This window comes from Schistocerca serialis, chromosome 7 (genome assembly GCF_023864345.2).
Source record: "Schistocerca serialis cubense isolate TAMUIC-IGC-003099 chromosome 7, iqSchSeri2.2, whole genome shotgun sequence".
Lineage (NCBI taxonomy): Eukaryota > Metazoa > Arthropoda > Insecta > Orthoptera > Acrididae > Schistocerca > Schistocerca serialis.
This window is the reverse complement of record NC_064644.1, coordinates 409172569-409185236: the sequence shown is the minus strand read 5'-3', so window position 1 is coordinate 409185236 and position 12668 is coordinate 409172569. Positions and strand designations below refer to the sequence as shown.

General features: G+C 37.8%; 1 protein-coding gene across 1 annotated transcript in view; it reads right to left on the bottom strand.

Moving 5' to 3' along the window:
- Positions 1–12668, bottom strand: part of LOC126412250 (protein PTOV1 homolog) — a 350177-nt gene that overhangs the window by 55385 nt on the left and 282124 nt on the right. The window contains exon 10 of the mRNA XM_050081748.1: positions 9261–9458. Within this exon, the coding sequence (XP_049937705.1) occupies positions 9261–9458 (198 nt within the window). The remainder of the gene's footprint in view (positions 1–9260; positions 9459–12668) is intronic.

Sequence of the window (12668 nt, the reverse complement as noted above, 5' to 3'; positions counted from 1 at the left end):
GTAGGAAGTTATCAAATTTACAACAAGAAGTAACAGAAATGAAAAACACTTCTGTTAATAATACACAACAGACGCCACTTTATGAACATGTGTCAGAGTCACGCAGCGTGTATAATGTGAGCAATTTACAGCAACTACGCGACTTAAAATCCGAAAAGCCACGCGACTTAAAATCTGAAAAGCTACACAACTTAAAGTACGAAATGACACAGACGAGCGGATTCTCACACAAACCCGAACGTGTTTCCAAATTCAATGACGAGAACGTAGATTACGAGCAATTTCTATCCGCCAGAAAATGTAAAGAACTTAATAATGACAGCGTACAGGTACACGCTTTGCACTGTATACGACAATTTATCTTTGTACATTCACCGCTATTACCTGTAATGCAAAAACTAGCTTTGAACCAGATGCGACAATTTGCTATTGTATTTTCATCAGCATTACATATTATGCAGAAATTTGAATTAGCACGGATACAACAATTTGCCTTTGAAATTTTACCGCTATTGCCTGTAACACAAAAGCTAAAATTTATTTGCAGTGCGTAAATGACCTCAGGGGATTCATTACGCTTTAATGAATATGTGCCGTAGCGAGCATAGGGCCCCGAGCTGTAGTAGTGCTGTTTCATCTTTAGTTTTCTGCACTGCTGCCTTCTCTTCTACTATCCTTTATATCTATCCAAACTGCTCTTTAACTATTGCTCTTTGTAGAATTAAGAAACGAGTAATGAAAACCGGATATGACAAATATTTTTACCGAATGTGACAATTTTCAGTAGGCACTCCCGTAATGACAACTACCGCCGTAATTTTAATTACAGATAAAATCGTAATCATCAGTATGTGTAAAATTATTAGTAACAGGAACCACATTTTTGTAACAATAGATGTTTTTCACCACAATAGCATGAAAGTCAGCCGCTTAGCATACCTAACCAACAATGCAGTCTACAAGGTCAACCAGGCTTTAATGTTTCGCCGCGTGCACATGTAGTACCAGATCCAACAAATAGTAACGCACAGCAGAAAAGAAATAACTACGTACAGACAACACTCTATTTCAATTCCTATCGCAATACACCGTATAGGAATGATTATTAGGACAGACGTAAAAAGAATGATGAGCACAATTTTCAGCGTACATTTAATAACAGTCGATCTTATGAGCAGCAACAACAAATAATCATGAATGGAACAGACAATAGGTGTCATCCATAGCGTAACACGTCAGTAAGAAATAACAGAACAGTTCAAATAGTGGATATGTCACAGCATCCTCCCGTAAATAATAGCACGTACGACAGAATTTAACCAGATACAGCACAGATTGCATAATACAGTAACGCAAACATTACTTTTGATACGCAGAATTTTGCTCACGAGAATGTTATTTGAAACATGCTTTGTTGAATGCACCACTGTTATCGCACCCAGATCTTACTAGAAATTTTTCCATTGCCACCGACAGTTCTAACACCGCTTTAGGCGTACACATTTTCCAGGAAATAGAAGAAGATGGTTCTACAGTAATCAAAAACATCGCATTTGCAAGTCGCATTTTGTCACCTGCTGAACGAAATTATTCTGTTACAGAACTTGAAACATTATGTGTTGTATGGGCTTTTACGAGATTTCGGCACTTTCTTTATGGCAGACATACCACCGTTTACACAGACCACAGAGCGATACAATTTTTACTTTCGGCTAAATTCACACACGATAGATTAAGTAGATGGAAACTGTATTTACAGGAATTTAATTTTACAATAGTTCACATTCCCGGCACGCAAAATGTTGTAGCAGACGCACTATCGCGTTCTCTCAGTAACAATCAGCAAGACGTAGCAACCCACTTCTGTAAAGCAAATTTCAGTGTCATGTACATTCAGCAAGTTGCATTTGAAAATTTTATTTCATCGTCATTACAGGACATAGCACAAGAACAAAACAAAGACAATGTGTGGAAAGAAATTAAACACCTTTGGCTAGATAAGAATAATGTTACGATTAGAAACCACTACACTGTACGCAATGACATTCTGTTTCGCCGCTCTCATCCTGACAGCAACATTTGGTTATTATGCATTCCTGACGAACTGGTTAACAAACTAATTTGGTACACTCATTTAAGTTACGCACATTACGGAGCAAGAAAATGTTTTCTTATACTGAGACAGAACTGTTATTTTACTAACATGGAAAAACGTATACGACGAGTTTTAGCGTCTTGTAAAATTTGCCAGAAAGCTAAATCAGACACCACTTCACATATTCCTCCTTTATATCCCATTATACCTGTGAAATTAAGACACATGGCCGCAGTAGATATTTTTGGTCCGATTCCGAGAACTAACAGAGGTTTTTGCTACATTTTTGTCGCTGTTGAGCTCACTTCAAAATTTGTTACTTTCACTCCGTTACGCAAAGCTACTGCTAAAACTGTTTCAAATGCATTTGTAAAACATTTTCTATCTCATGTAGGGCATGTAATGAAAGTAATTTCCGACAATGGATCACAATTTCGTAGTAGTATATGGACACGCATGTTACGAGCTAGAAACATTTCTCCGATTTATATATCCAAGTACCACGCTTCTTCGAACCCCTGTGAAAGATTAATGAAGGAAATTGGTAAGCTGTGCAGAATATACTGCCACAAAAGACATATTGATTGGGATACACACATACTCTCATTCCAAGATGTAATTAATTCCATTCCAAATGAATCCACTATGCTATCTCCGACTGTTATACTGAAAAACGTTGAACCACCGAACAAAATTAAAGAATTAATAGAATTCCCCAAAAATCGTCGCCTACGACACCACGAAATAATTGACATTGCGCTGAACAACATCAAACGTGCCGCAGAGCGCCGGAGAAGACAGCAAAAACAGGTTTGTACACGCCGCGACTTTCATGTTGGACAGAAGATATTAGTACGTACACACTATTTATCCAGCAAATTAAAAGGTAAGTGCAGTAAATTTGAACTTCTATACGCAGGTCCGTATCGGATTCGCAGTATCCCTCACCCCAATGTTGTACACGTCGAAACTTTGAGAACCAGAAAATCGAAAGGCAATCACCATATCTCAAACATTAAACCGTTTATTGAGTGAAACCACTGTATGATTCAACACACTATGATGCCATTTACTAATGCAATTAATTCACCTGACTAATTACTGATGATTATCGTATTTTTTCTTGGCAAGTGCCCGGCAAGGTAAGGTTAGCAGGTCGCTTTTCTTGTCGTTACACATCAGACCGTGCACATTTTCCATTTTTTTGTGTATATGACTGTACTCCAGTTTTGTTTGTATGCACTATGAAATAGTTAAGATATAACACACACCAGTCGACTTTGACATTTTTTTTTTTGCCTTATGACATCTCAACATCGTGACTGTTTCACATTTTTTTTGCTACTGCATTGTATTATTCTGTGTACATTTTTTCGCATCCGAACACTGTCAATGTTTTGGACATATTACGTTTTCTGTCATGTTATGCTGTATGGTTAATTGTGTCACCATAAACCAGTCATTATTTAGTGGGTATAGGATTTAAATGCAAGACATTAATCTTTGTTCATCAATTTCAGAAAGGAATGATGATTCTAAGAAATAAATTTAACATAAATGGGAATTTCACCTACGGAATAAACGAAAGGAGATGCAATAACTTTATGAGGAAGAGTAAAGGGATCAGGATTAACAAGCATTAACAAGACTATACTATACTCATCACAGAATAGCAGTCTTAACTAATTTTTTCTTTCAGAATACAAGGTGATTGATGCAGGCTGTCAGACTGAACTACACATCTTAGTTTTAGTGATGAAATATGCTAGAGATAAGGAATAGTTATGTAATGAGTAATGAAGTGATTTTTTGCAGATGATAATGAATACTGATGAATAATGATGAAGGATATGCTGTTATGAATAATGAAGTTTTTCTTTACAGGTGATGATAATGGTGAAGTTATGATAATATGGATAATGAAGTGATGGATAATGAAGTTTTTTTCTTTACAGATGAGGATAATGTTGAAGTAATGTATTTATGCTACGTAGTTATTTAAGTATTTGTTGCGGTTTGCTTTGACAGCAGGTGTTACATTGCATAGTAGGATGACGGAAAGTTTTGGAAAGGACAGCTATGGAACACATTTTATACACATTTCACTACTTGTTAATTCGAAGTTCACTACTTTTCAGCATAGTGTGCGTTTCTTCTTTCAGGTCAATAATCCGTTTTTGTATTTTTTCCAGGAGAAGTTTTTCATGACACTTACTAAACCTGTTACTTATTATACCTGTTCTAGTACTTGCATTTTTATATTTTTTTTACCCATTTGTGTTTATCATTTATAAATGTGATCACATGTACTGCCTTGTTACATAATCTTGCTACAGCTGACTCATGACGAATGACGTTACCTATCCTCGTTTGCAGCAATAGGTCAAAAGCAAAAAGTATTATGCCTCAGCAATTAATTATCGATCCCAACGCAATGCATTGCTACCAAAAAAATGTATTACCAGTCCCACATAATGTCACTAGTTTATGATAATTCTGAATAATACTGATCAACTCTGAATAGCATGTCACTCGAGTAATGACCTCTTAATGAGACTATATTCAAAATAATGCTTTGTCACTAGCTAATAACTGCCACTGTTTATTGTAATGCCTGTGATTACTAATGATTTGACTGTAATTAACTGATTTTTAATAATGACTTTGTAATGATCTGAATAATACTGAATGATGAACTATGTTTTATTCTATTCAATACTTGATGGCCACTGAGTGCCAATAATTAATGTCAATCAACGAAATTGTTATTAATTATGCCATTAATTAACTCTTGTTTTCAATGTTCATACTTTGTATTTGGAAATGAATGTGACTGTTTCATAATGCTTTGTAATTAGGAAAAGACTAATGATTCTTAATAGATTGGAATGACACATAATTAATTAACTATGGTACTGTTTAATAATGCTTTGTAATTAATTAAGGCTAATAATTCTTAGTATATTGAAATGACAAATGATTAATTAATTAACTGTAATTAGACAAATGATTAATTAACGACAAATGGTTAATTAACTGTAATTATACAAATGATTAATTAACTGTAATTAGACAAATGATTAATTAATGACAAATGATTAATTAACTGTAATTAGGAGAAGGTTAATGATTCTCAATTATACTCTGTAACTGAAAAGAATGCGATTATTTCATAATATTTTGTAACCAGGAAAAGAAGGCTACTGATTCTATGTAAAACAATTAATGAACATTTTTCTGTAATACTACATACTTGGTACAGAAATGTTCAATAACTGGGCTATGAATGCCACGAACTATCAATGAAGACTGTAATTGTCAATATTATGTGACTTGATGTCCTTCACCTCATAAGCTGACTACCCTGAATTACTGCAATGTCCATTTGTCCTGTTTATCCCAGTGATCATGGAGCACTATATTTGGTTTTGCACTAATTCTACGTTGGTGTGCCTTGTAAGGGTGTGGTGTTGACACGACATGCTGTCCACCACCATGAGCGATGAAGACATTATTATGGTCCCACTGTTTGGTGTACCTAATGTACTGCCAAAATGAAAACATGGAACATTACTACGACAGTTCAGTGTCTTGGCTACACTGATAAATTCTGATGGGAAAAGAACTTCAAGTTGTGTCACTTGGTGTTGTACTACTGTGGAAAGATATGGACTTTCAGAGCAGCTGTGTGCAATCTAAAGTGCTACAACCATGATGCAATCCTTCCCTTTCCTATCCTGATTCTTGTCACATAAAGAAAAAATTTTTTTTGGTAACATCATTTATGTTCATAGGTTATACATTTTTCGATTCGCTAAACTCCAGTGTGAGTACACTTATGTCACTGGTCGACATGATGTTTGCCATTATGTTTATTTGTTGTGAAAATACTAAAGACATTTTTCAGTGCCTGTGCACTTTGGACATGAATTTTTTTTTTTGCCATTATGTTTATTTGTTGTGAAAATGCTAAAGACATTTTTCAGTGCATGTACACTTGTCAACATAATATTTTTTGCCAGTCTGTTTATTTGTTCTGAATATGCTAAAGAATTTTTTCAGTGCCTGTGCACTTTGTTATCTGTCAAATAATTTGTATATACTTTTCTGATTTGCTACTATGTTTTGTACTCACATTTTGTCTTTGTCTGATATATTTTGTACTTAGTGCGTGTGCACAACATTTAAATATTCTGTAAGTTGTAGGATTTTGTTAATTAAAGAAAAATTTTGCCGCGCTTGGCAAGTCCAAATGACTCACCATCGCTGCCAAATTTTTGCCCCCCGAGTGGTGGGTTATGAAACACGTATGTAACGCAGCAGCGATGGCGAGGCATTGTAGCATCTGTGACCAGAGAGTATGCGCTTGACCGCGCGAGTGTTGCGAGCGGTTCTCAGTAGCAGTCAGTCTGTCGTTGCGAGTCTGTCAGTTCAGTCGTTGCGAGTCTGTAGCTCTGTCTAGTTGAGAGCAGTACTCAGTCTGTAGTCGTCATGCAGAGCGGTCGGTCAGTAGTAGCAGCCCAGTGCGGTTGTGTGATGTAGGCGGTCGGCAACAATGGTCAAGATGAGGAATAAGGTATACTGTTAATTAATATAATCATTAGATAATGAAAAATTTTATTTATTGTAATTATTCTCCAACAAGTCTCCCAATAATAATTTTTTATTTCAAAAGTATTTTCTCAAAAATTTAATTTTTTATTGAACTCAAGATTTCGTTGCACTTCCCATTTCATTCCACTTCTTTTGAAGAAAAATTCCACTAAAATCACAAAAAAAGAGAATATTATTATTTGCAATGCAGTTCCTCCAAGCGGTGCGCAACAACAAGAGCAGATATATGACATCCATTTATTCTGAGGTAAGACTTTAATTCTGATTGTTTTTCACAGGGCCAAAGACCGATGTTTCGGTTTAATTGAATTTTCTTGTCACTGAATGGACTTTAATTTTGAAGGATTTATATTTGAGTCAGATTGCGTATTTTCACATTTTTGTTGCCATTGTCAGTACATTTGATTGTGGGCAAGTTACGCATAGAGTAATGTCCATCAGCATTTCTAATTAGTATCGTTATTATCTTTTAAAATTTTTGTGGGGAGGTTACAATACTTATGGAATATCATCTCAGTTATGTAACTGGATTCATGATTTCCTGTCAGAGAGGTCACAGTCCATAGTAAAATCATCAAATAAAACAGGAGGGATTTCTGGCATTCCCCAAGATCATGCTACAGGCCCTTTGCTGTTCCTTATCTATATGAACAATTTAGGAGACAATGTGAGCAGCTGTCTTAAGTTGTTTGCAGATGATGCTGTCATTTATTGACTGCTAAAGTCATTAGAAGATCAAAACAAATTGCAACACAATTTAGAAAAGATGGTGCAAAAATTGGCAATTGACACTAAGTAATGAAAAGTGTGCCATCATCTACATGAGTGCTAAAAGAAATCTGTTAAACTTCAATTACACTATAAATCAGTCAAATCTAAAGGCTGTAAATTCAACTAAATACCTAGGTATTACATTTACAAACAACTTAAACTGGAAGGAACACATAGGAGATGTTGTGCGGAAGGCTAACCGAAGATTGCCTTTTACTGGCACAACACTTAGAAAATGTAACAGATCTACTAAAGAGACTGAAAATGTAACAGATCTACTAAAGAGACTGCCTACATTGCATTTGTCCGTCCTCTTATAGAATACTGCTATGCAGTAAGGGATCCTTATCAAATAGGATTGACATCAAGAAAGTCCAAAGAAGGGCAGCACGTTTTGTATTATTGTGAAATAGGGGAGAGAGTGTCACTGAAGTGATACAGGATTTGGGGTGGACATCAGTAACACAAAGGCGTTTTTCGCTGCAGTGGAATCTTCTCACGAAATTTCTATCACCAACTTTCTCCTTCGAATGCTAAAATATTTTGTCGACACCAATCTACTCGGTGAGAAATGATTATCATAATAAAATGAGGCTAATCAGAGCTCGCATGGAAAGATACAGGTGTTCATTTTATCTGTGTGCTGTACAAGATTGGAACAGTAGGGAATTACTGTGAAGGTGGTTTTATGAACCCTCTGCAAGGCACTTAAATGTCATTTGCAGAGTATCCATGTAGATGTAGATGTGTCATTTTCTGATTATCTTTTTGTTTTGTAAGAGTGTGTCGGGCATCATAGTCTTCATTTGACCTAAATAGGTCAATTGCATTATTCAATTCCAACTTCATTTTTTCTGTATTTTTTCATTCAGTTTATTCTAGAGAAATTTGTCTCCATTACTTTTCAATTTTTTTGTTGCTTTGGAATAAGCTTAACTTTTTTTAGTTTGTCCCTTCCCAAAAACTCCTCGTTCCCACACTTGTTCTGTTAATTTCATTTTACTAGCTGATAGAAATATTTTGCATTTTTATGTGTTTTTTTTTTATATATACCATAATGGTTTATCTTGTGTTCGTTGTCTTAAAGGATGTAATTGGCCCGTTACTAAATGTTACCTATGGTTGTGTTAGTAACTCGTGTACACTATGCTCCCTATTTGAAATATGATGTCTTGGAAGTTTGGAATCTGACCCTGCTCTAATATCAATAAATAAGGCATCAGACCACAAGAAACCTGATGAAATGGATACATACATCAAGACTGAATATACTATTTCTAACATCTTAACTTTTCAGAAACAACAGATAGCACTGCATTCCCTAAAGTTGATTAGGTACACTAGTAAGACAGATTTTTACCAACTTTCTGGATGTAATTACAAGTTCATTAATTTCAGGAGGATAAACTACCTAGACTTTTCATTCACTGGTTCAGTCTGCATATATACATCACAGATCTTTGAGACTTGAAAATATCTTTGGAACAATATAGTTACATTTGACTGTTGAAATTGTTTTAATTTAGGTTGCATCCAGTTGAAACTTGTATATATGAATAACCATCTCTAAGAATAACTCAGTAACACAATTTAATCATAACTATTAGTGAAAATTGGAAATTTTTTAAATTATTATTTTTGTTGCCTCACTGTACTATTAAAGAATACCAAAGGAAATAATCAAATACACACTAACTTTATAAATTAAAGAAAGCAGATGAGATGAACAGAGACATTCTCTGATTAATATTCTTAAAATTGCTCTCAATATAGCGTTTACCTCAAGTTGGGACTTTTCTTGCATTTCTTGGGTTTCCTGTTGACCAACTTCCATGTTATCAATTGGCGGCTGTTGAGGACCAGGACCTCCAGCTGCCTGACAAACTTGAATAGTGCCTCCTGGACCTTGCTGCTGCTGCTGTTGCTGCTCCTGCTGAGATTGCTGCTGTTGCGCAAGTGGTATTTGTTGATCCTGCTCCTGCAGGATGAGAGTATCAAATTCTGCCATCAAGAAAAAGTGTTTGACAACGCATATCCAAAGTTCCATTATCAGTACACAGTACACTGACAAGCACACACCCTGCAAAGAAAGCTCTGTTAGCTCAGGACAAAAATCAGAAAAAAATCAATGTGTAAATTTTCAAAATTCAAGCAATGGAAACTCCAGGTTGGAATATCATCAATATAAGGAAAAGATAGATTGTTACTTAATGTAAATATGATACACCGAGTTGCAGACACGTGCAATGTAAAGACACTTACACATTAACATTTGCCCAAAGCCTTCATCATAAAAGGAAGCACACGCACGTTCATCCATGCAAGCAAGCACACTTCACGCACACGTGATCAGCTTCTCTGGCAGCTCGAACGTGAATGCAGCTGTCACATAGAATGGAAGCAGCAATCTGGAGGGGGCTGGGGAAGGCAGGGTATCAGTGGCGGGAGAGAAGAGCACTGTCTGGTGGAGTGTGCAAGGACTGGACTACCAACAGGCAAAGCATTGGGAAGCTGATGGGCAGGGAGGCGGGAGGTGATGGGAAAGGGGGGAGGGGGGGGGGCGAATAGGGAATGAAAAGGGATAGGAGTAGGGAAAGGGAAAGATAGGTGGGTGCATTGTCAGAGGGTGGCACACAAAGAGGGTGGGAGATGAGAAAAGGGAGGTGGTCATAGTACGGAGAAGAGGGAAACTGTTGGCAACAGGTTACCGAAGGTTGAGGATGGGTTATTTTCGGGATAGAGAACGTGTTGTAAAAATAATTCCCATAAAAACTGGTGGTGGAGGGGAGGATCCAAAGGGCTTGAGTAGTGAGGCAGCCATTGTAAGCAAGCTGTTGGCCACAGTTTGGCAGTCACTCTTTACCCTGGTGGATAGCTGGTTGGTAATCATAGCAATATAAAAAGCTGTGCAATGACTGCAGCAGAGCTAGTATATGAAATGGCTGCTTTCACAGGTGGCCTTGCCATTGATGGGATAGGATAAGTCTGCAAGAGGACTGTATTAGGAAGTGCTGGTTCTTTCATATGGATACAATCCCTGTGGCAAAGGGATTGGGAGTGGAACAGGGGTGGGCTAGGACGCTATGTAGATTGGGTGGGTGAAGGAACACCACTTTAGGAGGGGTGAGAAGCGTCTTGGGTAGGATGTCCCTCATTTAGTGCATGATGATGTGCAATCAAAGCCCTGGGTAGGATGCAGTTGTTCCAGCTGGGACAGTAATGGATGATGAAGGGGGCGGTCCTTTGTAGCTGGTTCTTGATGGTTGTGGGAGCATTGGGAATCTGAGGATAATGGCACAGGAGACCCTCAGCATACTGGGCAAGGGAGTTCTTGCCTCTGCAGGTACGCCACCCCATCTAGCCACATTGTATGGGAGGGATATTTTGGGTGGAAGAAATGACAGCTGTCAAAATGCAGGTAGTGTTGGTAGTTGATAAATTTAATGTGGACAGAGGTGTGGATGGAGCCATCAGAGAGTAGGAGGTCCAACATCAAAGACATCAACCACTTTCTTCACCAGCTCTCCTCCATTCTCACCCCTTTATCTTCTGGATCCCTACTCATCACTGACAATGCTCCCTCCCTATACACCAACATCTTTCATGCCCATGTCTTACCTTTCCCAACATCGTTCAGGTTCCATGCCCACTACTTCATTCCTAATACATCTTACTAACTTGATACTAACTCACAACTACTTCTCCTTTGGAGTGGAGGTATACAAACAAATCTGCGGCACAACCATGGGCACCCGCATGGCACCCTCCTATGCCAGCCTGTTTATGGGCCATCTAGGAGACTTTTCTAGTCTCCCAAATGCCAAACCTCTAATTTGGTTCACATTCATTGATGATATTTTCATAATTTGGACTCAGGACTGTGACACCTTCATTCATTCACAACCTCAACACCTTGTTTCCCGCTTCACCTGATCCTCCTCAGCTCAGCATGCCACCTTCCTGGATGTTAACCTCCTCCTCTTTGATGGCTCCGTCCACACCTCTGGCCGCATTAAACTACCAACAATGCCTGCATTTTGACAGCTGTCATCATTTTCACACCAAAAAATCCTTCCTTCACATCCTGATCACCTGGCAACGGCATATCTGCAGTGAGAAGAAATCTCTTGCCCATTGTGCTGAGGGTCTCACCAATGCCTCACAGACAGGCACTATTGCCCAAACCTAGTCTGCAAACAGATCTCCTGTGCCATTTCCCCTCACACCCACAATCCTCCCACCAGCCTCAAGAAACAGCTACAAAGGAGTGCCCCCTTCATAACCCACTATTACCCCAGACTAAAACAAAATTGAAACCAATACTTTTCTTCTTCTTCTTCTTCTTCCTTGGCTCTACAGCTCATGATGAGCCTTGGCCTCTTCTACAATTTCCTTCCATCTCTCTTGGTCCTTTGCCAATACTCTCCAGTTTCTATAGCCCATCTTCCTAAGATCTTCGATTACTCCATCTTCCCATCTGGCTCTTGGTCGACCACGTCCTCTCTGCCCTCCTGGCTTTCCTTGTAATATTCTTTTTGGTACTTCTGTATCATTCATGTGAGCCACAAGTCCCGCCCACCTCAGTCAGGATGATTTCACTATCCTTCTGATGGGTTGGTCTTTGTATATGGTATACAACTCACGGTTGTATCTCCTCCTCCATCTTCCTCTTTCACAGATTGGGCCGATAATTCGTCTAAGTACCTTTCTTTCAAATGCATCCAGTGTTTCAATATATTTACTTGTTAATGTCCAGGCTTCAGAGGCATATGTAAGCACTGGTCGTATAAGTGATTTACACATAGTTAATTTCATAGTACGAGTCAGGAGCCTTGAGGATAGAAGTCTTGTTATGGCAAAATAGACTCTGTTGGCCAGTATTAATCTCTGCGCTTAATTTCAAAGAAGGTATCATTTAGATGTGTAACTGTCGAACCCAAATACTTGAAATGTTCAACTCTCTCAAATGTATAATTGCCCACTGTTATTGCATTTGGCATATTTTCTCTATGTGCTTTTCCAGCTGCCATATATTTTGTTTTTTGTTCATTAATAATTAACCCCCTGTTCCTATTGGCCTGTTTAAGAGCTATAAATGTCTCTTCCATTGCTTTTTGTGTTGTTGCTATTATATCTGTGTCATCTGTGTAGGCCAGTATCTGCACCGATTTATAGAAGATCGTTCCTC